The 26,322-nt window shown below is 34.5% G+C and overlaps 1 protein-coding gene across 1 annotated transcript; it reads left to right on the top strand.

The window, feature by feature from the left end:
* Positions 1 to 2,335: 2,335 nt before the first annotated feature.
* Positions 2,336 to 26,322, top strand: LOC136815946 (ATP-binding cassette sub-family C member 5-like). The gene is made up of 31 exons (XM_067072374.1): positions 2,336 to 2,457; positions 11,188 to 11,470; positions 12,112 to 12,183; positions 12,391 to 12,552; positions 12,808 to 12,877; positions 13,931 to 14,034; positions 14,351 to 14,413; positions 14,502 to 14,586; positions 14,756 to 14,904; positions 15,155 to 15,262; positions 15,487 to 15,582; positions 16,180 to 16,222; positions 16,343 to 16,443; positions 16,551 to 16,622; positions 16,816 to 16,875; positions 17,372 to 17,436; positions 17,653 to 17,725; positions 18,065 to 18,142; positions 18,595 to 18,720; positions 18,958 to 19,047; positions 19,284 to 19,467; positions 19,758 to 19,838; positions 20,103 to 20,227; positions 22,239 to 22,982; positions 23,234 to 23,425; positions 23,681 to 23,867; positions 24,147 to 24,295; positions 25,193 to 25,306; positions 25,490 to 25,535; positions 25,701 to 25,819; positions 26,066 to 26,322. The coding sequence occupies exons 1-31, from the start codon at positions 2,357 to 2,359 to the stop codon at positions 26,171 to 26,173; spliced, it is 4,050 nt and encodes a 1,349-aa protein (XP_066928475.1). The 5' UTR covers positions 2,336 to 2,356; the 3' UTR covers positions 26,174 to 26,322.

The raw sequence follows: 26,322 nt of genomic DNA, 5'->3' as shown, positions 1-26,322 counted from the left end.
TTATTACCTCACTTTGTCTCCTTTATTATTCTACACGGGACCAACGTTCGGTATTCTCTATTCAGGAAAAATTCCTAGAGTAATCAGTGCACTACTTTAATAGCAGCCTAATAAAACCTCCCGTTTCCTGTTCTTCCCCTCAATGAAAGACTGGTTCTAGGTCAGAGATCTCTGCCACTGAATCAAGGGATGGGGAAGTTGATGTTCAAATTATCGACCCTTTTTACGCCGGCTCTTATTGGCGTTATTTTAGAGCTCGTGGCCTAACGGACCGGCGTTAAAAAGGCCGACGTAAAAAGAGCCAAATTATACATTTAAACCTAAAAGCGGTGTTTCTTTTTTTTGAACCATTTTTTCGCAATCGAAGTGGCTTTCTGAACAAATTCAAGGTGGAAATTACCGAAATTCTCGCCTCGTATCCAAAACTTAATGTAATAAGTGAATTTCGACGATAAAAATTTTACGCATTTTCCTACTCACAGATGGCATTTTGATGAAATATTCTGTCATAATTTTCTGTTTTGAAGCCTAAATTAAATTGCAGTTTTTGCAGGTTTGGTGTTATTTGCAGCCCTTATTGGCGTAGGCCCAAAAATGGGCAGTGGCGTAAAAAGGACCGATGAGGTAATATAATTGTCACTGCACTGAATAAAACGAGATATAAACCTTTCATGAGAGAGAGAGAGGTACATCCCTGTGTCATGATCTGGTGGGACCACCCTACTCATTGAAAATAGTTGCCGTAAAATCGTCCCCGCTAAGAAAGATATGCTGAAATTCCAATGAAGTAGTTCATGAGATTTATCTCCAGAGGAAAAACTAAACTTTTGGGGCTGAATCTCCATCTCTACTTTTAAAGTAGAACAGTAGGATTTTGCATTATATTTCGCCACTTAAAAATCTTTACCCAGTTATTGAGACAGAGGTGCAATTTTCGATAGATTTTTAATCATCGGGATTGATATGTCATCTCAACAATGGACTTCATTGCTCGTGGTGAGTGCAGGAAATGGTTGTCAAGATAAGAATTTTTCTTCAAGGCAGTAGCATGTTTATTTATTTCTTCAAAACAAAAGCTAGGATGCGCGACATTTTAAATAACTGCGGCAGACAAAGCTTAAGAATTTAGCAAAAGAGAAAAATGAGATTTTCCCTTGAATTTTTAGCATACCTGCCGTACGACTTCTATACCTTTTACTTTATTTGACACGAAATTCGATCATGATGAAGTTCAGTCAAATAAAAGACAATTTCATCAAAAAAAGTGAAGACCTTAAAAACATCGCAATCAATATCTTTGAAGAAAAGAAGTTGCATCTGACCTTTAAAAATTGCGAATATTTCTTTTAGGACGCTTGCTTCCAGGCCCTTTGTGCCAGAGTTTATGTAATATAAAATGTAAACTGTTGCCCAAAACATTCAGCCAAGGGAACAAGTCTGCTTCAAAATACTGCCACGCTGCCCCAAAGTTTCAGCCTCGTTTTGACGAGAAATTCGTCCCAAACTCGTCCCCAGGCCCCAAAAATACAAATTTTCAAAAAAAGAAAAATTGGATCTGCAGATATTCACCCAAGGGCAAGTGTGCAAAATTTTAGACAAATCCAACCATTTTTAAGTCTACAGTGTGCCTTAAAGTTTCAGCCTCGTTTTGACGAAGAACTCGTCCCCAGACCCCAAAAATCCAAACTTTCAAAAAATGACAAATTATATCTGTAGATATTCACCCAAGGGCCAAGTGTGCAAAATTTCAGCAATTCTGACCATTGTTGAGGTCTGCAGGCCGCCCCTAAGTTTCAGCCTCGTTTTGACGAAAAACTCGTCCCCAGACCCCAAAAATCAGAATTTTCAAAAAATGAAAACTTAGATCTGCAGATATTCACCCAAGGGCCAAGTGTGCAAAATTTAAGCCAAATCAGACAATTTTTGAAGTCTACAGACTCATTCGGAGTTTTTCAGTTGACATTCGATGTTTTGTCGATGATTTTATCGATTTTAGCCGTTTTTTCTACATTTTCATCGCTTGAATTAATTATTAGTGTAATATTTTGATGGCTTTTAGTATTTACAAGCAAAATGCATCATAAAAGTGAAAACTCATGACCTAGAAACTGTTAAGTTCATGAAAATCGATTAAAATCGATTAACTCGATAAAAGTCAACTTTTAAGTCGATTTTCTCGACACTTGCACTAGAAAATCGCGGAAACTTTTCGATTTTGTAATCTACACATACTAATTCGCGAGTTTCCACCAAAAAAAGTTAGATCTAAGAGATGTATCACGAAAATCGCTTTCTAGCCACTTTTTTCGATCTCAGCAGCGGGACTATCGCATTTTACTTTCGCTTTGTGCAGAAAATGGAAGACATCAAAGAAGGTGGAGATATTTTTGTCAAAAAAACTTGGTTTCAGAAGTGGGGAAAATATTTCATACCATGCAAATTTGGTCTCACCAAAAAGTAAGTTTCATTTTGATGTCAAGTTTATCACTTTTGCCAAAAATTTCATTATAAGAGGTAGATATTTTGTAGACACTTTTAATGTTTTATTTACACTTTTAATAATGTTTTTTACATCCATAACCATAATAGTCAGGCAGCTGAGGTCACATAAAAAAGTGCAGTAGCTACAAAGTTTGCGAGCAAACTTTAAACAGTTGTTTTCAATAGACAGTTAGTCACACTAAGAAATCTAGCTTTCAGAAAAAACAACATCAGTCATCTACAGGATACTTTTCAACAACAAGGATGAGAGTTACCTGAATCAAGTTCGCAAGACAATAATAATTAAAACTAAAAACGTGCAGCAGCCAAAATCAACCAACTAAAATTTGTCATTCAATTCCCGAGACAGCGCTTTGATTTTTAAGGCCTTGTTTATACGCTAAAGTAAAACAATTACGCACATGTAAATGGGTCATTGTTTGAGGTCCGGCAAAATTTCCGGGAGATAGCCTATCCGGCAGTGCGCGGATCTAGGTGGGTTCCGCCTCCCCCGTAGATCTTTTTCTTGGGAAGTTGATCTTCAAATAAGTTTTCAAGGTTGGCTTGGCTCAAATTTTTTCATCTATGGCACAAATTTTAGGCGATTTCTCAAAGTTTTTGAAAATGTTAATTTCATTAAAAAGCGCCGGGTTATTTTTTCATGAATCCCTTTAGAAATTTTGCGGTGCATTTTTTTTGCTTGAGAGTCAAGTAAACGATATAGCGCTCTCGCTGCATTAATCTTTGATACGCATTTTGGCGGGACGCTAGTGTGGCTAACTGATAGATACGACCTTTCTGAACACAAAATCATCAACCGGACAGTTTGAAAATAATTACCGGACGCGTCCTAAAATATTTTCGTATTTGATGACGTCACAAGCAAAATGAAAATTTTTATGAAAAAAAGCATAGACATATTATATACCAATCGACGCATTTTTTGACGTAGACTAAGAAAAAGGTCAGTAACTATGTCTGAAAATTTGATAATAAAAAGTTAAAAGCTTCCGAAGTTTTGGTGACGTCATATTTACACTTTCTTTAGGATCGATTTTCTCGAGTTAGGTTGAGAAATCATATATATCCACTTAAAAGTCTTCTATATCGATTTTTGAGAGCTTTCGAATGGCGGTCTTGGATTTCAATTTTGATAAGTTTGAATTTTTGATTTTTTTTTCGTCTCGGACAGGTAAAATTGACGTTACGGACATAAAGGAAAAGCGTTCTAACTTTTTATAGCAAAATTTTCAGATATGGTTACTGACCATTTTCTTAATCTGCGTTAAAAAACGCTTCGATCGGTATATAATATGTCTATGTTGGTTCTCAAATTTTTTTCAGTTAGCCTATGGGCACGCATGACGTCATCAGGTACTAAAATATTACCGGACACGTCCGGTAAGTAATTTCAACAACTCCGGTTGATGGTTTCTAGATATTTAGGTTGTATATTTTCAATTAAAAGTGGTTTGGGATTGTTCGCACCCGTCCAATTTTTTTGTGACCTCAGCTGCCTGTCTATAATGATATATCAACATGACCAGCTCACGCGACCAGGTGTTCATTCCATTTTATTAGACGTTAAGTCTATTGGATGGACTCCTGGCCTGCATTCCCCATAATTTATTGCTTGAAAAAACCTTTGTAAATGTATTTAATTATTATTTAATGCAGGTGAATAAATTACTTAGGATTGAATTGAATTGAAAATTGAATTGAATATTGTGAACACAGTGATGGTGTGTTTGTTTTAACCATCTCGGGTAAGTTATGGCATGTCTCAAAAACTGAAAATTACCATAATTTTTAGATCGCATTAGTCGATAGAAAATAACCAAACAAATTACTGAACGGAAGGGTACTATGATGTAATTTCTAACGTGATGTGTAACCTAATTGTTTTTTTGCTGATTTTTGCAAAAAAACAAAAAAGCTGATTATTACGTCATAATCGATGACGTCATCAAAACTAAAAATTGAATTTATCAAGAATGGTTTATCCAATTGTTTCCAAACTTTAACCAACAGTATAGACTAAAACTTCTATATCAAAATTACAGGATTTGGAGTGCTGGCCAATTTTACAGTACTTTAGTTTTCAGTGGTTTCACTTTCGATTTCAAGCCAATATCTTAGCAACAGGGTGCTTGCCCAAAGTTAAGGGGTTTGTGCAAAAAAACAAACATAGAAAGTTTTCCAATCCCCTATTTCGATTGAACCAATAAAAAATAAAACCTTTTCATCTTTCACTTTTTAATTCTTCAAAATGAAAATATTTAAGATTTAAAGTTCTTTTTTTTATTCAATGATTTTTTTATGGCACTTTGTTGACAATCTAACTCTCGCATCAAATTCCGGCTTTCTTCAGAAAATTGAAGATGAGAAAAAACCTAAGCCTTAGGATCACGGATTGAAACAGATATATGAAGGGTGAGATTTTACAGCCACTCGACGTGCAAGGCACTGAGAGACCACGTGTGCCAAAAATAAGGGCTGTGAGAAATGCGGCAATTTCATTGGTGGAAATTTGATAAATAGCTGTGAAGAAGCAATCAGTAGAAGAGACCTCTTTCGTTTTTATAAACTTCTCTCAGCTCAGGGATTACTTGTCAACATGTTGTGTCAACTTGTCAGCATTGTATTGTATTAAGAGCCATTTTCTGTAAAAATCAGGCAGAATCAGGCAGGTCGAGGAAGTGATATCCTCAGATTTTGCCAATTTTTGGATATTTTGCTCAAATACATGAAAATAACATCCTGTGAAAAATTTTTTGAAAAATCTTTTTTCGTTCCCAAGATATGAGCCTTTAAAATTTGGGCCAATTTGCCCAAAAAAGTGCACTTTTGATAAATCTTTGACTTCAAGAGCAATTTTAGACATGATCAAGTTTAAGATTCATTTCAAAACATATTTTCCTGGAAGAAATCCATGGGTACTTTGAAAAAATGGCGTTTTGAGAAAAGTTTTTTGACCCCATGGCTAGAAATCATTGCCTGAAATCACAACATTTCTAATTTTGAATAGATTTTAAGAGCAATTAGCTGGCCTGGCCACAAGTGTCACATTGATATTTTTGTATATTTCTTAAGTCTTTATGGTCATCTTTAACTTTCAATTAAAATTTTCATGTGACACTTAAGGCCACGCCCTAAAATGGCGGTTAAACATAGCTTTTTGCTAACTTAGCCAATTTTTCCCTTAGCAACGCATTGTTTTTCCCTAGCAACCAGGCATCCAGCTTTATCAAAATTTTCCAAACTGTTTCCTAGTGGTTTCAGACCATGGTAAATGTCTTAGATTGCAATATCAAAGTCTTGGACACAATTTTCACTGAATTTTAGAGCAAATTAGGGTCGCAGAGACAGAAATAGCAAAACCCAACAGGTAACGTGGAAGCAACTTTGGCTGATGCTTGTTGCAAAACCCTAAATCAAATCAAATTGATTCTAATGTTTTTAACATTATTGCAGAGGAAATACTAAGAGAAAATTAAGTGGGGGTACTTAGCATAGAAGTTGAAGGTTCTTTTAACAGGTGAAATGAGGCTTTTGACAAGGAATTTCACCACTAAGAAAAAACGCTAAGTCTCTTGTTTTTCTTTGTTTTCAAATGCTGAAAATTATTTGCAATTGATCTTTGAAGGGAAGTCTCTTCTTGCATTTCATACCTTTGTACTGTGTTGTCATTGTATATACTACACAGACTTAGAAAAGAACTTTGAAGAAATTTATGCTGCCTTACAGATGAACTTTAACAAGAAGCCCGTTAGGCGTGAAGGCCCAGCAAAAGCGTAATTTACGCGATTTCCAAAAATTCCAAAAAATGTTTAACAAGATTTCAGGAAAGGGATGTCCAAAGGATTTGAAATTTTACTGCGTCGAGCAAAATAAAATGAAAAATAAGTCGACAAGGATAATTCTCCCTTTCTTCATTTCTTAGAACAGGGAAGTGAAAAAATAAACGAAACATAATGTACAGTAGTCAATCAAAAATAAATTGAATGTTGAAAGCTCGAAACTTTCTACCCGAAGGTAAACAATCAAATTCAAAATATCATTAAATTCAACTTCCATAAGAAACAACATCATTGCATGAAAAAAGTTCTAATCTTGTTCAAATTTACACATGAGCTGCATTTTAGTCTACATTTACCATGTCCATATTCCATTTAAAATTAGTATTTATAATAATTCTGTGTCGAGTTTGAAAAATCAAGCCGCCAATTCGTAAAACACAACAGATCCAGAAACAACCATATTCACATGTAGCATCATGGAAAAAGTTCCAATCTTGTTCAAATTTACACATGAGCTGCAGTTTAGTCTCCATTGCCATATTCCATTTAATCGGTATTTGAAATAATTCTGTGTCGGGTTTGAAAAATCAAGCCACCAATTCGTTGAACGAGACAGATCTAGAAATATATAACCATTTTCACACGTAGCATCATGGAAAAAGTTCCAATCTTGTTCAAATTTACACATGAGCTGCATCTTAGTCTCCATTGCAATATTCCATTTAATCGGTATTTGAAATAATTCCGTGTCGAGTTTGAAAAATCAAGCCACCAATTCGTTAAACGAGACAGATCTAGAAATAACCATTTTCACACGTAGTATGATTGAAAAAGTTCCAATCTTGCTATAATTTACACATGAACTCCATTTTAGTGTTCATCAGCAAATTCCAGAATCAAGTCTTTTTGAAAACAAGAAACTAAAAGTGAAAGTCAGAAATTGATTTAAGGTATAGAATTTTCACTTTATGAAAACTATAACATATGACAGAATGTTGAAAAAGTTTACAAAAAAAAATCACTACAAAGTTTCTTTGGTTTGAAAGTCTCTTGACCACTAAAGCAAAGAAAATGTTCAAGAAAGTAAGAATCAACACATGAAATCAATCTCCTCGCTTCAACCGCCATCTTGTATCTGTTTTGTTTTGAAAACGTTTGTTGTTTAAGGAGCGCGAAATCAGAAAATATATCTTTTTTAGCCAGTACCCGACTTTCGCAAGCTTTTCCCTCTCCAGACGGCAAAAAGTGTGTTACTGGTATAAAGCGCCGTTTCTACCAAAACGGACACACAGAAGGAAACACGGAAAAAAAATAGTGACACTCTCTTTAAAGGCCCACTCGCTAGCGCTGGGCCAACTACAGTACTTTACAGAGGATCGTACAGAATTTCAGTGCAACATTGATTTTTTAGAACCATTTATGCTAGATTCCACCCAATTTCATTATTTGAAAGGCCCATATCTTGGGAAAGAAAAAAGATTTTTCAAAAAAATTTTCACAGGATGTTATTTTCATGTATTTGAGCAAAATATCCAAAAATTGGCAAAATCTGAGGATATCACTTCCTCGACCTGCCTGATTTTTACAGAAAATGGCTCTTAAGGGAATGATAAAAGAGGTAAGACTAGCCTAGCTTCTGATCCTGATATAGGAGTTTAAGTTTAGACTGACCAAAGATGTATCCTACCATAAGTTGGTCTACAACCTATCGACATCCCTTGTTTTTATTAAAAAGTTAGAAAAGAAGGTTAACAAGGAAAAGAATGTATGTTCATGTTACAAAGAATTCACGTAACAAAGAATAGAGTTTACATAAGAAGAAATATAGTTCAAGTAACAAAAGAATTAGAGAACAAAATTACAGAGGAATGAAGTTAAAATAACGAAAGGAATATTAGAGAAGAAAGTTACGGAGGAATATAGTTAAAGTAACAAAGGAATTAGAGAAGAAAGTTACGGAGGAATAAAGTTAAAGTAACAAAGAAATCAGAGAAGAATAAAGTTAAAGTACTCTTAGGTTCCAAATAAACAGGCGCTTCGCTTGTTAATTTTTTAAAAAAATTTTTAGCCCCCCGAACCTTATTAGAACCTCCCGTTTATTAAAATTTTGAAAATGTTCTAAGAGTAACGAAGAACTTAGAGAAGAAAGTTACGGAGGAATAAAGTTCAAGTGACATAGAAACTAGAAAAGAACTACTGAGAAACTAGTAATAAAGTAGATAGTTCCATGAATAACCAAACATCAAGATTAGTTTAAGTCACTCAAATATTGGTCGGTCATTTTCACAAATTCCAAAAGATTTCCGGTCGTGATTTTTTTTATCTAGTTCGCTATTTCAATCACTGTATACAGTGGCGTAGCCAGGATTTTCAAGGGGTGTCGCCAATTTCAATTTTCAAATGGGGGGTTAGAAGGCGGTTGTTAATTTCATTAGGGCGGTGTTAAAATACAACGCCCAAATACTTCCAAACAACCGGGGGACGTTATGGGCTGCGGACCCAATACCTGTGAACCCCAAACACAGGCCACATTGCACGTGGTTAACCTGCAACTCACCATTAGACGAGTTTACCATTTGTTGAATGGGTGGCAGAGCCACACATTTGATCGAAAATATTCAAAGATTGAGTGTCGTAATAATAGCTTGTGGTTTCTAAAAGAATGATATTGCCCTTTGGGAAATTCCTTTTGTCCTAGGGAAATTCCCGGACGAAACTAAAATGGTACCGCTATATATTACTCTTTCTCATATGTACTATTAGCCTAGAAATCTAAGCTAGTTTGATTCAGTCACTTGGATAAATCTGATGGTTAAGTTGTGACTGAATAACTAGCTTAGGGACAGTAAATTGGTAGCTTATCAACTGACAAAAATATGAAATCACACCTCACACAGAACATAATATCAAACTGTATCAAAACATTATTTAGAACTTTTTTATTTTGTCTTTTTTTCTATCTTCTGATTGGCTCTTATTGTAAGATTAGATAAACAAACTCTCCGTCTTACAGTTTATGCGCTCCTTTTGTAAAATATAAAATGAAATTCTATTGTAAAGTGTGCCGATGGAGAGTGAATGAAAAATTTGTTCATTTTTTTCAAAAAGTTATGTTCGTGTTATATGGAAAAGTCAACAGAGACAAATTCGTTTCTTGAGTGATAATTTTGTTATTTGACATAAAAGTATTTTGTATGATTTTTACAAAGCTCATCATAAAAATAACCTTCAACAAAATAAATAAAAATTACTTTAGACTAGCAGGCTAAAATACCGTATACAAAACAATGTAATCAATCCCCCCCAAAAAAAACATTTTCTTGAGTCTTGATCTCGTATAGCTGTCACTGAAAATAAGCACCGACAATTTTATGTTCTTCGAAAACGAAAGATGTCATTGTCTGTAAAATCGAGCATAAAGTCTCAAATTCATAAAACAACAAGAAACCAAAACCAGTCAAAAACCAAGAACTGTCTATCATCTATCCATTACAGTATAATACAATATCATTTCATGCAATCCAATCAGAATACAGAACTACAGCATAGGATCTGTACAAGTACTCTCTCTTATATATTGCCACATACGATAGTCAATGTTCAATCACAAATCTTTACTTTATTATTTGCCATTCTGGAAACAAGCAACTTTTGCTGTCTTTACGACGAATAATAGCATTCTTTTTTCTTCATCAGTTCAATTCTTCCCAAAAACAAGAGAAGCACTATCAGGTCGGGATCAGGTCTTGAAAAATTTTTCTGATACAGTATTCCAAATATATCTCTCGGCTCTCTCATGGTAATAGTCTCACATCATAATATAATCAAAGAAAGATCTTGGGTCCAGATCTTGCATTCAATGAGTCCCATCCTCTTCTACTCGTTTTCTGATAAAATAATTATAATTTACGGTCACCGACGAGACCTCTTTTGTTCTGCTAACAATTTAACAAAGAGGATAACAGTAAACAGTCGGTAGCCATGTCATTGTTTTTGTGCAGACGAAGGCCAAAGTGAAGAAAAATTTCTTATTTTACGGTCCCGGAGCTGTCTTCATTTCTACCGAGCTCTATTAAGCTAAGGAATCGCAATACTGAATTTTGATTCGGTGCTGTAAATTTATTAAAATCTAAATATCTCCGCCAATTTAAAACATCGCCGCCAATTGAAAACATCGCCGCCAATTGAAAACCGCCCATTGAAGGCGACGTGTCGTCCTCTTACCAGCGCTTTTTATTTCTTGTCTTTCAAAAACTTTTGTTTGTCAAAAAAGGGTGTCGCTGAGTCTTCAGGAGCGACACCCTAGTGACGCCACTGGTATACTACACTTCAGAGACTTTTACTTTCTTGATTGAGATGTGAAAATAATTCCATGTACTTGCAACTGCATAGATACAAACAATGGACAGAAATATAGTTATTGACTAATTATATACATTTTAACCCAGCTTATGTATTAGCAAAAATATCTGGCTCTGAAAATTTTCTGTTATACTGTTAGTGAGAGAGCCAGATTACATCTATACATTTTTTCAACAAAAGGTTATCTGTGACACTTCATAAGGTTATGAGAAGGGGTGTGTGGGTGTAATCTAACTCTCTCGTCAACAGTATAATAGCTATAAGAATAAAATATATGAGAACATAAGGCTTCAATGGCTATGATATTAAGAACAACTTTTTAAGAACATTTCAAGGCTTTGCAAACCCTAAATCACCTATTTTCTTATTCATAAAATGGTGAAAATAAGAACATGTTAAAAAGAACATTTTTGAAAATTTTGATTACCTCTCACAAGAATAACTCTGTAGTGAACAAAAAATGCAGTGTTTTTATTGTGCAGCCTTAGGGGTGCCAGCTTGATCCTGTTGCTAGTTTGAGCTTTAATGGATATTCTTATTTCAGAGAACAACCTCATTTGGAGAATTATGGCTTCATCCAAGTTTTCCTTTTCACCTGGGTTACTCATCTTATAAAACTTGGATCAAAGAAAACTTTGGAGCAAGAAGACTTGGGTGAAATAAGTCCAGAGTTGAAAGCTGACTACACATGTGAGAAACTGAAAGAAAAATTTCCAACAACTAAAAAAGTATCAATGATTATCATCTTTATGAAATTAAGCATGTCAAAAGTTCTTGTTTCAGCAGCATGTCATGCAATAGCCAACATTGCACATTTCATTGCTGTGGTAAGCTATTGTTATTGTATTATTACCTTACTCTTTTATCAGGGGAATGTTCTTTTCCCTTAAGAAATTAGTTTTTCTTAGTTATTAAAATTGAGTTCACTGGAAATGTAACAGCTGTGTCAGGTCTACCTTAAGGAAGAAATTTTGGCGGGAATTTAATTTGGCGGATGGCCAAAAAAGTTTTTTCAGAGGGAATTTAATTTGGCGGATGGACGAAAAAGCTAAATTTGGCGGGAATTTAATTAAGCGGTCGCTTAAAAATTTAACCTTAACATGGCGTGAAAACAACGAAACAATAGCAAAAACACCTTAAAAGAGATCATTTTTTAAAAATGTTTAATTTGGCGGGAATTTAATTTGGTAGATGGCGGAAAAAAGAAATTTTGGCGGGAACTTAATTTGGCGGATTTCAGTCAAATCCGCCAAATCCGCCAAATTTTCTTTCCGCCAAAATTTCTTCCTTTAAGGTATTATTTTTTCTCTTGTGTCCAATTTTTTTTTAATTTTTGAGTTACAACAAAACAAAAAATCAGATTGTGGAGACTTAGGTTAAAGTGATTAATTTTCTAAAGTATAAAGCAGGTGTTTTTCGTTAGTTATGGGTATTAAGCTCAAATTTATTTTTGATGATTTTGTTTCAGGCTTTAGCTACAAGAGCTTTCTTCGACTACCTAGCATCTGATAAAATAGATATGCAGCAAAGTGTTGAAAAGGTACGCTTATCCAAAATATGGTTGCAATCAAAAAAGAGATAAATTCCTAGTCTTTAAGACTACATTGTTACCGACTTAATGTAATATCTCTTTGTTAAAAAGGCCTGATTTCTCTGTTAAAAATAATGTTCCAAAAATCCCAGTTAAGAGTCCTGTGCTATGTAAGCAATTGAAAAATAAGATTGAATTATTGTTTGCTTTTTACAGATTGCCTTTTTGGTATGCACTATGGTTATAGTGTCAATATTCAAGCAACAGGCAATGCATCTTGGCTTTCGACTTGGATGTTATGTTAAATCAGCATTTCTAACAATGATCTATGAGAAATCACTGAAGATTAAATCAACTGGATATAAATCTATTGGAGAGGTTTTTATTCTTATTTTTTTTTAATTCAAAACAGTAAAATTTTGTAAGAGTACTGAAAACAGAATCTTTGCCAATTCCAATTTTATCTACTCTTAGTTTACAAGAAAATATTACCAAATATTACGTACGAATCCAAAAATCCTTTCCTTTCCACAATTTTATGAAAATGAGGTAGTAGTATTTGTAATGGGTGTGCAGATGAAAATGGTCTTAGCTTTCATTTGCTTCAATTAAGATTCAGTTTTATTTTTTCAGTTTGTCAACCTTTGTTCAAACGATGCAACTCGGCTTTATGAAGCATCTTTTTTTGTTTGTGGGGCTTTTTGTAAGTAATTATTTTTTTAGTCTCTCCTGAAAATGCTGTTAAAAAATATGTAAACTTTGTTAATATCACAGTTCTTTTTCTATCAACTAAATACCATCACTCTGTAACTTTTAATTTTCAAATTTCATTTTACTCTTACTACGCTTAGTAAGTCTGCAACCGCAGTCAGAGGCGACCCAAAGGCTCCTCTTTCAACTATCTACCCAAAGGTAGGGGAAGGCGCCACTCTTTCTCCCTGGATTGCTTCACCTGGACCCTTCTCTTAATTGCTGAGCATCAAGCAGAGAGGCATCAAGTACCATTTTCTTTGGTATGACCCTGCTGGGGATCGAACCCACAACCTTGAACATCGTAGACAGATGCTCTACCACTGCACTACCCTTTACTGCGCTTACACACCAGGGGGGGTCGGTAGTAAAATCTCAGACATAATGACGTTTACTACAGTGGTGGTGTGACGAAAATTCGAAAAAAATTTTTACTACCCAGGGTAGTTAAATACTAAAATGGGTGGTATCTATGTGTTAAATGTTGAAAAAATTTACTACCTGGGTAGTTAAAACTGGTAAAATTAGCAAATTTTAAGCTATTTTTGTAATTCTTTTAATTTTTTGGATGACTTTTCTGAAAAAATCTGAAAATCTTTATAACGCGAAAAAATTTTCTGTTGGAAATGTTTGCTGCAAATAAAAATTTCTCGAGATTTTTTGTCAATATAAAAAAGACTTTAATTCAAAGGGCAAAACATTAATTTTTGCACAAAGTGAAAAATGTGTCACAGAAAGAATCATTTTATAGCTTTTTTTTGTAAAATCAGTCCCAAAAGCAACCAAAAAATAGGTGGTCTTTATGACAAATTGTCTCAAAAACCTTTACTACCAGGGTAGTAAAATACCTCTTCCAAGAGTCTGGGTGGTGGTATGTAAAAATTCGTAAAAATTTTATTAAACTACATTCAGGCTCTTGGTCCAGACTTACCAAGATTATTCAGAGATTCTTATGGGATGGTAACGGCCAATTAACCCCTATTAATGAAATCTACTTTCTTTTCAGTCGGTCCATTTCAGCTGTTGGCTGGTGCAATTTATTTGGGTTTTTATTTTGGTAAATCAGCAATCATTGGTTCCAGTGTGTTTCTTCTCCATCTTCCACTTTCTGTAAGTAAAATACTTATTAAATGATATGATTTTCTCTATGAGTCATAATAGACTTTTCAATTCTATCTTTTTTTTCGAATCTATTATAACCATGCTTTAATTCGTCAACTACAACTTACTTCTCCAGTAATGTAGACTGAAAACTTTTTCAAAATTGGTTCAATCTGTTCAATCAAGGAAGTAAAAATCGAGGTTTTTCCACAAATTTATGCAACATTAAACAATTCTGAGTGATTTGTTGTTAAAATTTCATATTCAGTCTGATACTTAGACCATTGCAAATACTATACCATTTAAATGAAAGATTACTTTTTAGATTTTGCTTGGACGTTTATATGCAAGAAAGAGGCGATCAGTGATGAAACATTCTGATGAAAGGGTAAGATTAATTTAAAATAAAATTGTATGTTTTCAATGAATTATGATAATAGCAAAAAAATCAAGCTGTTTATTTTTCTTTTTTAAAGGTGAAGATGGTTACAGAAGCAGTAACCTTTGTAAAATTGATCAAAATGTATGCTTGGGAAATGCCCTTTGCGAAGAAAATTTTTGGTTTGTTTTTATCTGTTTTCTTTTTCTTCAATTGTCAACCTCGATAGCCTTTTGGCATAAATTGAATATTTTGGATTAATTTTCTCATTGACTAATGATTAAAATAGTAAATTGCATTGGTTGTAATAACGAGCTGTTTATTTATGAACACAAATTTCACGTCGCTCAGGGTTGAGAAGTAAAGAAAGAAATTCTATCCAGAGTATGGCTTTCATTGAGGCTTTCGGACTTACATTGGCTTATTGTTTGAGTTACATGGCGCCTGTCATCACAATCATCTCTGCTGTTTATCTTGAAGAAGAAATTACTGTCGCAAAGGTTTTTGTATTCTCCTGCCTTCAATTTTCACCAAGCATTGATCTGTTCCTTAGCCCGCACTGTGTTGTTTCATCGACTGATCTACTAATGTTTTATTGGCGTTATGAATAATGTTTTTACATCTTGTATCAATTTAATTCACTAAAAGGTTTTCGAAATACATTATCATGTTTCATGCACTCTTTCTATCTTCCAATTCTGTTTGACTTGATGTTTCTAATTTTTCTTGATATTTTTTTCTATCCTACAGACCTTTACGATGCTCACAATCTTTGGAATCGCTTCAAGTGCAATGGGATTTTTCCAACAGGGTCTCCGAACTGGCTCAGAGCTGGTTGTCACACTGAAAAGACTGGAGGTTAGAAACATACCATGAATTGCTTTTTCAGCGTTTCCATTTTGCAATCCACTACAATTTTCACTAAAATAATCATGATATTCATTTGTCCTGAAAATTCGAGTAAAAACTTCAATTAGCAAAGGCAAATGACATTGGCATTTTGGGTAAAATAAAATAAGTAAAGGAATCTTAATGGTGTGGTCTTATGTTATTTGGAATTATTTTTCCATTTCCATCCGTAGGCTTTTATGAACTTAGAGGAAAGGAAGATTGGGTACGAAGAACCATCAAATGAAGATGACGTCATTGAATTACAAAAAGCTTCTTTCTGTTGGAATGTAAGAGATATAACTCATAATCAACATCTCTTGAATCGAGATGTAAAACCTTAAACCCTGTAACCTACACTCAGTTTTTATAGGGTTTTATATAATTTGAAGAAAGACCTTATCAGTCTGAATTCAAAGCTTTTAGGTTTAGTTTTGAGACCTTAGCCGGTCTAATTTTTACTTAGATGTTAGTGTATCATGAAAGGTCTGAATTGAAACTCTTGTGTAGCCGATTGAGACCTTGTCTTATTAAAATCAAGACCTTAAGGTCTGATTTAAAACAAGACCCAAAACGTTCTGCGATAACGGATCGTTACCTGATACACTCAAAAGGTCTTGATAAATACCTTAAAAACTGAGAGTGGTCTTTTCTGAGGAAATGAGTTGGGAAATGTTTAGAAAGGAATGGTAAAAGTTTTTTAAACTCAATATTGTTTTGTTATTCTGAAAGCAAACTTATCGAATGTGATGTTTGATAATAACGATACATCAAAATTTAATAATAATTTAATTTAATCCTCTCTACATTTAAAAATCCCTGGTATAGTTTTTTCGACTTTGAAACATTGAAATTAGTTTAGTTTAAGAAGTATCATTTTCATTTAGAATCCAGACAAAACGAACACTGAAAATAGTTGTGTACAAGAAGGTATAAGAAGCATGCAGTGACTTTTGACTTTCTTTTATATACCAAAACTATTTAAACATCATACATTTTCGATTGTTATTCAGCACTTTATAACTAAATTATCAGTTTTTTTGCTTTTAGATCAAACATTGTCTGTCACAGAAGATGCTACACTTTTAAATCAAAAAGATAATGATCCACAAATTAAAGTTTTGTCCCAATTACACTTAACAGTAAAAAAGGTAAAGGTTTACGAATCTCTTAAAATTATGAATGAAATTTCTAGAAAAGGATTTGATCGTATTTATCCCATAAGATGATTAATGATTTTAATTTCTTTGTATTCTAGAAATCATTGATTGGAGTATGTGGACCTGTGGGGAGCGGAAAAAGTTCATTACTGATGGCTCTTTTGCATGAGGTCTGAATTTTACAGCTTATTTCATTATCAAATTTTTATTCTTTTGAAATATTTTTACTGTCATGCTAAGTTTTCTTCATATCTTTTGTTTCCGAGCGTATAACTCTTTGTTCAAAGTCTATTAACTGTCTCTAGTGTCGACACTGTCTCCAAATTCGACGTTAATGTTTTATTTCTATTTTCCTTTCAACAGATGGAGCAATTAGAGGGAGTTTGTAATGTTTCCAAGTCTATTGCTTATGTCCCACAACAGGTAAACATTCAATGAATTTAGACCTTTTGTCCGGATTTCTCTAAAGGAGACCCCCCCAGTGAACCTTCAATTCACGAAAACATGCTAATTTTTTTTCACGTTCATTTTTAATTTCTGTTCACGCAATGTTTTCCAATTCATGCATTGAGCTCTTCCGGAAAAGATTCGTTCATGGGGGTGGAGGATATGTTATTTTTTCAATGATCTACCCTCGGACATTTCGACTTTTCACTTCCTGGACACGCGTTTTATCCCTGGACAAGTATCAAATCGGCGTCCTGGACACTAAAATTTACCCCTGGACAATAAAAATTCACCCAATGGACATGGCAGTTTTTTAGGATTTTTTCGATGCCCCTGGACAATATATCTTCCACCCCCTATGAACAGTTTTTTTTCTGGAAGAGCCCAGTGGTGATGCTTCTAAATCACATGATGATTTTTTTTAATTCACTTTCAAACGAAATCTTCGCTTTTTCTTTCACTCAAATGTTAGCCTTGGATAATGAATGATACATTGCGTGAAAATGTTTTGCTAGGCTTGCCATACCATAAAGAAAGGTGAGAACATTGTCAAATAGCTTAAAAAAGTCGCATGGTGATAAACGATTACCGGTTATATCCACAGAGAGCTTTCAACTCGAGGTGTTTTTTTCTTCAATTTCTTTCCTTTCCTGTTTCTATAAGTTCTTTTGATATTAAAGCTCTCAAATATTTCCCAAAGATGTATCAGGGGCTTAAAAAAGAAATTTAGAATTTGAAGATTTTTCTTTGAAGATTTGACATGATCTGTGGTGCTTGTGCATTGGATAAAGATATTTCTGACATGGAAAGTGGAGATCTTACCGAGGTTGGTATTTTTATGAACATGTTATCAACATTCTGGTCGACTTTTCATGATTCATAAATATGGTCAACTCTTTTTCGTGGCGATGACATCATCATTCAGCCTCATTCTTTTGAAAAGCCGTGTTGGTAGCTTTTTTTAAAATTCCCAAGCTGGGACACAACGTGGATTCAACGTTCATCTAACGTTATTTGGACGTTATGAGCATTAGATAAACGTTGAAACAACGTTGTGTGTCAGCTGGGTCCTTTTGAAAAGTAGTCAACACACTCATACTAGACTTGACATCATTCTGGCGTTTCATAGTGAATACTAAATAAAATATACTTTAATAATGTTTAGATTGGAGAAAGAGGCATCAATCTCAGTGGAGGACAAAAGCAAAGGCTGAGTTTAGCAAGAGCATTATACTCCGATAAAGTAAGTTTGACACATTTTTTGAATGACTCTTCTACGTTCTAGATTTCTATATCCATATTCGATGTTGGTTCAATTGGGTCTGTGTAAATTCTGCTATTATACACCCCCTTCTCAAAGACCCACTGGGACCCCTAGCCACTGAAAAATTGGCCAAATATCCCCAGCGAAAAAAAATGTACTTATTGCCCCAATGAAAACAATGAGATAAGCAAATCCTCAAAATATTGGTGCTATTTCTTCTATTCCCACTGAATTTTTTGGCTCGAAAACAATGGAATTCGATTCTTTAGCCAAAAAAAACATGGGAATATCAATCCCCATCGAATTTTGTTCTCACCCCACTGGCTGAAACAATCATACCGGATCTGTATAAGAACGGGGTGTTATTATTCAAGTTCACCTTATTTAGTACTGAGTATTTTAAAGTTTGGAATTTTACATTTTCGTATTAGGAATTATACTTACTGGACGATCCTTTGAGCGCGGTAGATGCTCACGTTGGTCTCCATATCTTTGATGAATGTATCCAGAATGCATTGCGAGTGAAAACAGTTGTCATGGTGACCCATCAATTGCAGGTTCAGATTTATGATACAGCTCAATACGAATTTTTCAAATCATTTGCACGGCTAAAGCAATGTCTTATTTCGAATCAAGTTGTGATGCGACTGCTTTATCACACGGCCTTCAAAGATTACGCCCAAGTGCCAGGATGGCATACAATGATAAAATTGCATTATTTGTATCGATTTTCGAGACATTTCAAGACAAGAGCTTACTGAAAATGAACTGATTGTTATTTTTCTACTTCATAGTATTTGAAAGATTGTGATTACGTTGTTTACATGAAAAACGGGTGTTTCGTAGAACAAGGTACATACCAAGACTTAATGACCAATGACCAGGTAAAGACACACTATTGCCTTCTACTTGTCATTTTTTTAACTTTAGTCGAGCTTGAATATTTAGATTTGTCTTTTATCTACGTTGTGATTGATACTTCAAAAATTGTCTGATTCAGCTCGCTACTTGTACTTGTGAGCTACTTCATTTTTGAAGAATTTTCATTTTCCGGGGTCATAAAACGAGTTTCTACAATTTTTTGTGTTTACAATTAACCCTTGGAAGCATATGTTTGTAGGAGTTCGCAGCAGAAATAAAGAAATACACAAAAGAATACGAGAATGATGAAGACAATGAAACAAATAATGCTGAGACTAAACCACATGTCACCACAGGCGAGGTTCCTTCAATGCATGATGATGAGAAAGAAAAGAATGAAGGTCCTTGTGGTGATGAAGAAGAACAGAAACTTCTTGAAAAAGGTAGATTTGTTTGAAACTGGGGCATTGAAGATTCTTTTAGTTAAGAGATGACAAAGTAGGTATGGATAAACCTACCAAAATTATACTAGCTCACCTTATTACCCGAAAGGCAGGGTTTTCGAAATTAGCTCGGCGCAAACTTTGTTTTTAAACGGTTATAGTTGTTAATAACTTGAGTAGTTATATAAATGTAATAAGGTACTTAGAGAAATTTTTTTATCAGACCTTCTTGATCGGATTTTTGAGGACAAAATAACTAGATTAGATTATTTACTAAATCTTTTTTTTAGGGAAAATCACCAGTGCGGAACACAAGTCACAAGGAGCGGTTACTATGGGAACATATGTCACTTTCTTTAATTATTGTGGAGGTATGCTATGCTCTAATTGCTACTTTTGAAAACATATTGATTAGCTCAAAATACTTTTTAGATATTCAATTTGATTCTATTCTGAAAATCTATGCGACTTTCAGTCAATCGGGTGAAACCCGGCTCTTTTTTGGTACCCTAACTCGTCCTTTTTCCCGCGTAGCAGCCTGCTGAAAAAATCTTAATCAATAAATTAAACCCCCTAGCCCTGTTTTTGATAATGTTTAAACTTTCAACTAATCCTTTTGATTTAATTTTGGACAGGTTTTATCGCATTTTTTCTGATCTTGTTGACGAACAGTGGTGGTGTGATACTTCAAATCGTGTCCGATTACTGGTTGTCATATTGGATCAAAAATAAAGACTTCTCTCAATTCTCGAATATTAATGTAAGTAAGAATTCTGAAAATGAAAGCTCAAGGTACCTTAAAGGAAGAAATTTTCGCGAGAAGAAATTTTCGCGGAATTTAATTTCGCGAATCAGAGTTTCAAAATGGCAAATTTCGCGGAAGTTAATTTCGCGAATGAGCCGATTTCAAAAGTTTCACGGAATTTAATTTCGCGATTGAGAAGAAGTTATCAAATTAGGTTAACTTTTAAGCATCACGGAGTTGTTTATATATTTGTTTATATTTGATAAAAAATACACGCTATAATGCTTAAAAATCAATTGTGTCCATCTTTTTTGGTAACACCTGGTCAAAAACAACAAAATAAAAGAAGAAGAAAAAATATCGAATTTCGCGGAATTTAATTTCGTGATCTACCAGTGGATACCCCTTAAAACCACATACCCCTTAAAACCCACAATGTTGCATTTTTGGCTTTCATAACTACCAGATTTAATTTTATGTGGTATGTTTCACTTTTTTACAACCTCTTATAAATGTTCTTTCATAAAATACCAAATTTTAAGGATTTTAAAGATGCTAAAGTATCTTAAAATTCGAAGTTATTCAAAATTTTATCAAAAATCCCTTCAAAAAATCAGGTTTTTTGGACCTAGAAATTACACAATTGAATTTAAGGTCATAAAACCTATACTTTTTAGATACCTATACTTATGGTAGGTATGAAAAAATCATTTTCATCTTCGTGAATAGACCCCAAGGAAAATGACAGGCCCTTAAAATTCTACTTTAAAGCACTTTTATGGTGATGATCAATAAAATCTGAAAATCGACTTTCTCAAAACCTGGTCATGTTGCATACCAAAATGTCACAAATTTGATGGAGATTTAGAAAAACATTAGAACCATAGGTCAAAAATGAAGCAAATGAAGGTTTTGGCCTTTCGTAGCCGTTTTTGACGAAAAAACCACACACAATTGCATTATGGGCATGAAATCCTGAAAAATGAAAATATTGTTGTGGGAATGAATTTCTAGCAAGTCTTTGAACCATTGAATCACGAAGCAACACCAAATTTGTATCCATCAGCTTGAGTATCCCGTTAGCAAGGGTCGGACTTTGTGGTTTTTAGCCTTATTTTTGTAGGTTTTAAGGGGTATTTTGATTTTAACACATATTTTTGAGATCATTTAGGTACTAATGGTATATTCATAACATTAGTAGCTTTACAGTGAATCACTGTTCAAAATTTGAGGTCAAAAGAACTTTTTTGTAAAAAGTTATTCGAGAAAAACCATTTTATAGGTTTTAAGGGGTAAATAGCTAAAACTGCACTTTTTCACTTCCTCGTGAAAAACTGAAAACTGTTTTCTACAAAACATCACTGCTAGGGAAGACAATCATAGACAACGTACTTTCAACACAAAAAGTTTCAGCCTTACACTCCAACTAAACAATGAGATAGAGGGTACCACTTTTTATTGTGGGTTTTAAGGGGTATCCACTGGTAACAATTTTGGTGTGTTTCGCGGAATTTAATTTCGCGAATTACGCCCCAATTCGCGAAATTAAATTCCGCGAAAATTTCTTCCGCGAAAATTTCTTCTCGCGAAAATTTCTTCCCTTAAGGGTAATGTTTAGCATATGCTTAAATTTTTGCCATATATGAGCCTAGTTATGCCTATAAGCGTAATGCTTAAAAAGAAAAAAACATGTACTATTATGTTTTTTGGAAACTCTAAAAAATTCCAAGCAACATGCTAACCAGTATACGTTTTTTTATAAGAACATCCAAAATTTTTGAAGGCTTAGGATGTTCTCAATTTTTTTCGAGAATTGAGTTTTAAGCCTAAAAAATTTTCTTAAAATGTTCTTATTTTCGCCATTTTTTAAGTATTTTTGTCTATTTTCCTAAGAAATCGGGTGTTTTAGAGTCCACAAAGCCTTAAAATGTTCATAACTTGTTCTTAGGATTTTGGCCATCAAAGCCTGATGCTCTTATATAGTTTGTTCTTATAAAAAACGTGTACTAGTATTTCATTTTTTCAGCCCCTGGTCAATATTTCAAACACCTCAAACAATTTATCATCAACAATAAAAGACATTGATACAGAATATTATATGACAGTGTATTGTATCATAGCTGCATGCATGCTTTTGGTGACCTTCGCTTCTTGTTTCATCACAGTTGTGATTCTACTTCGAGGATCCACTCTTCTTCATAACGCCGTCTTCAAAGCCCTTTTCAATGCAACCATGGAGTTTTTTGATACAACACCATCTGGAAGAATCTTGAATTGCTTATCTAAAGATGTGGATGAAATCGATAGTTATCTACCTGGGAAAATGATCGCTGCTATAAGGTTTTTCACCCGAGGTTTTGGTTACCTCTTTTTCATCGGTGTGGCAATCCCATGGTTCTTGATCCCTTTCTTTTTCATTTGTATCGCTTTCCTGTTACTGAACCACATTTTCCGTAAGACAATCCGCGCGGTCAAAAGGATCGAAAACGTCTCCCGATCACCAGTCTTTTCTCACCTTTCAACAACGCTTCAAGGGTTAACCTCCATACGCACCTTCCAAAAAGAGAGACATTTTATTAAGCTATTTCGCCTCCATTTGGATAAGAACATTAACGCTTTATTTTATTTTGGAGTTTCTCAACGTTGGTATGGTCTGAATATGGATTTCCTTTGTCATGCATGCACCTTGATTACCGCCATATTGGTGATCGCCATGAGAGATTACATACCAGCCTCTGTTGGCGCACTCTGTGTTTCATACGCTATGCTAGTAAGTGTTTTTAATGTCTTTAAATTAGGTTTGGCTTATAAATACTTTGGTTTACATCGTTCGAAATAATCTACTCAAAACATGTACTGTAGAGCGAGATGAGTCTTATCTTTTATTTTTGGAGAAACAAAAACAAACATAACTTCAGGGCCAAACGTAGAGTCTTCGTATTCGGATACACTTTTCTGATTAGTGAGGAAACTTAAAGTTGGTTTTGAGAATGAAAAATTTCGCTATCTTACTCGCTGTAGAGTACAGGAAGATTACAATTTGCATTCCGACTGATTGCAGACGTTGAAGCACGTTTCACCAGCGTTGAAAGACTTTTGTATTACATTCGATCCGTGAAACCGGAAGATGCGGGAGTTTGTAAAAACAAGACCGAACCAAAAACGAAAGAAAACTGGCCACAAAATGGATGTATTGAGTTTGAAGGTGTATCTGTAAGTCATATTTTTTCAACAAACTCAAAATGACCAATTGGTGAAACATAATAAATTGGTGGATTAGACAAAACTTCCCCTTAGAAATTTTCTTAAATTTTCGCTGCAATATAAAGATAACAGGACCAGCTCGTTCTTTGATGTAATACCAGTTTTTTTCAATAACAAAAAAGATGTCGGATAGCTTGGTCTAAAGTATTTTTTTTATCTAAAAATGATATTTATTTCGATTAATTATTGATATTTTGTCTTCAGCTTCGATACCGTGATCATCTGCCATTCGTTCTAAAAGAAACAACGTTCTCCATCAATGATAAAGAGAAGATAGGAATTGTTGGTCGAACAGGTGCAGGGAAATCTAGCATCACAGTAGCTATGTATCGATTGGTGAACCCGTCTTCTGGGACTATACGCATCAGTGGTGTCGACACCCGACAACTGGGTAATTTTCTTTTCTTATTCAAAGCCAAAAGACGTATTCAAAATTAATATTCCATATATTCAGGTCACCACAAATCCTTAACAATTTTATTCCTGAAAACAACATGAAATTTTTGGCATTAGAGTTATTGTCCCATGTTTGGTGTAATGACGTCATGCTAATGCTTTTGAAATGCTTTTGATATGTATAATTTTTAAACAAAGTCATATCAGAATGATTGATTCAGTTTTTGGTCGTTACCCCTTTGGTGCGGCTCTATCTCGTTTGTTGTCTTTTCAGATCTGGACACATTGAGGAGAGAACTGACGATCATCCCACAGGACCCAGTCCTTTTCATTGGAACCATTCGTTACAATTTGGACCCCTTACGTGAATTCGATGATCAACAGTTATGGGATGCTCTTCAAAAAGCTCACATCAAAGATATGGTAAATCTTTCTCCTTTCCTCATCTCAGACGCAGCCGCTACTTATAGAACATAGTCTTTTGATTTTGCCGTCAACTGCTCTAACTTGGGACTATCTGACAAAAAATGGAAAGGCCATTCGGCCACCATTTCACCGAACCTCCAAAGTCATTTAGTTAACATACCGCGAATCATAGATAGTAAATAATGTGAATACGCTACTCTCACCAGGAAGGTCTTCACGTCGCAAAAGGAACAAATCTTTGCAACGAGAAACGTGTAAATGCGATCACGCGCATTTGCGCGAGCGTCCAAACAGATTTCAAAAAAGTCTGTTCTTCCGCCGAAAATTGTGAGATCTGTTATCGACATTCGGTAGTTACCAGGTAGTTGACATGTCAATCAATCGCACACGCTGGAAAAAAGTCTCCAGAGAAAAACAACAACAAAAAGGCGTCAAGATGTGAGCAGCGTGAGTGTGATTAGACTAGAGTCTACTTCTGGCTGAACTTTACTTTTTGATGATTTTTGACGACGCTGAGTCCAGTGAAGTACTTAATCGCGCCATCCAGTCTATCAAAAAGCTTTAAGTGGACCCCGGGCTAGAGTGTGATTAAATTATTAATTACTTCTTCAAATGAGCTTTTAAAGTGCTTTAAAAATATATTTGGTTGTGATTATGGGATGGTGAAAGTTTGATTGATAAACTTGGTTGAAGTATCAAAACGAACTTGTTGTTAAAGAGATTTAAACAGTTAGTGAAAATACAGTCCAGAAATCAACCGTCACAAGATTTGAACAATTGTCCCAAGTTAGAGCAGTTGACGGTATGTAGTATTAAATATGGAACAATGACGAAAGTTCAATTTTGAAGAAATGGTCATTATCATCTTTATCTTTAGCTCTTGTTTTTCGCCAGGTGTCCAACTTACCAGAGAAACTTGAAAGTGAAGTTTTGGAAAATGGTTCCAATTTTTCGGTCGGAGAGCGACAGTTGATTTGTTTAGCAAGAGCTGCTCTTCGAAAAACTAAGGTAAACCTAAGTTTACTTGAAATGAAAAATATTTTGAGGCAACGTATGGACGCTGGCCCAGATTGGCTGATTTGTTTTAAACGTACTCTTACCATTCAGTTTGAAAATGCAATTTTGCAAATGATGATATCACTTAATTATATTTTGTCTCTAATTTGATTTATATGTTTTCATGTTTTTCAGATTTTAATGCTTGACGAAGCAACTGCCTCTATTGATGCTAACTCAGGTTTGTGTGGGTTTTAATGGTTTTAATTTCAATGAGGCTTTATAATAGGGCGTGACATAAGCACTCGTACGCAGCTTTTGTTGTATTTGATGTGAGGGCTGAGCTGCTTGTTTTTGACTCATTTTCATCATAATATTTTAATATTGCTAACTTCTTTTGTTTTAGATTCGAAGATTCAGGACACTATCAAAGAATCGTTCTCAAATTGCACGATTTTAACGATCGCACATCGATTGAATACCATCATGCATTGCGATCGAATCATGGTGATGCATGACGGGAAGGTAAAGAATCAAAAGGGCTCCTTTTTTTTCATTTCGTTTGTGACTTTATTTTGAAATGGACAATATATTTTGACACCTGATTCTATTTTTTTATGAGAAGTTCTTTTGTCAAATGACTGCCAAAATCTTCTTTTGCTCTGTTTTTTTCAGCATTTTGACATTTCGACCGACTCCCATTTTTCTAGGCCTAGCCATGGAGTGGTACCAAGAGACTTTTCTTTAATTTCTTTTCTTGTTCCGCTGCAGGTTGTTGAATTTGATACACCGCTAAAGTTACTATCAAAAGATTCAAAGTTCAAGGAGATTGCCAAAGCTGCCAATATTTCTCTTTCCGCAAACGATGCACGAATGTAAAAGCAGTGATTCATCTATTGGTCCTTGGCCGTTTCATTCAGACATTTTATTGTTAAATGATGACATAATGGTCCTATGAAAAAGTGCAAGTCCGGTCAAAGAATCTTCAAATCAGGAGGAAGAATATCACGAAAAAATACAATATTATG

This window comes from Clytia hemisphaerica, unplaced genomic scaffold, assembly GCF_902728285.1.
Source record: "Clytia hemisphaerica strain Z4C2 unplaced genomic scaffold, Clytia hemisphaerica genome assembly, whole genome shotgun sequence".
Taxonomy (NCBI): Eukaryota; Metazoa; Cnidaria; class Hydrozoa; order Leptothecata; family Clytiidae; genus Clytia; species Clytia hemisphaerica.
Note: the sequence above shows the minus strand (reverse complement) of the source record. Positions and strands in the feature narration are given on the sequence as shown.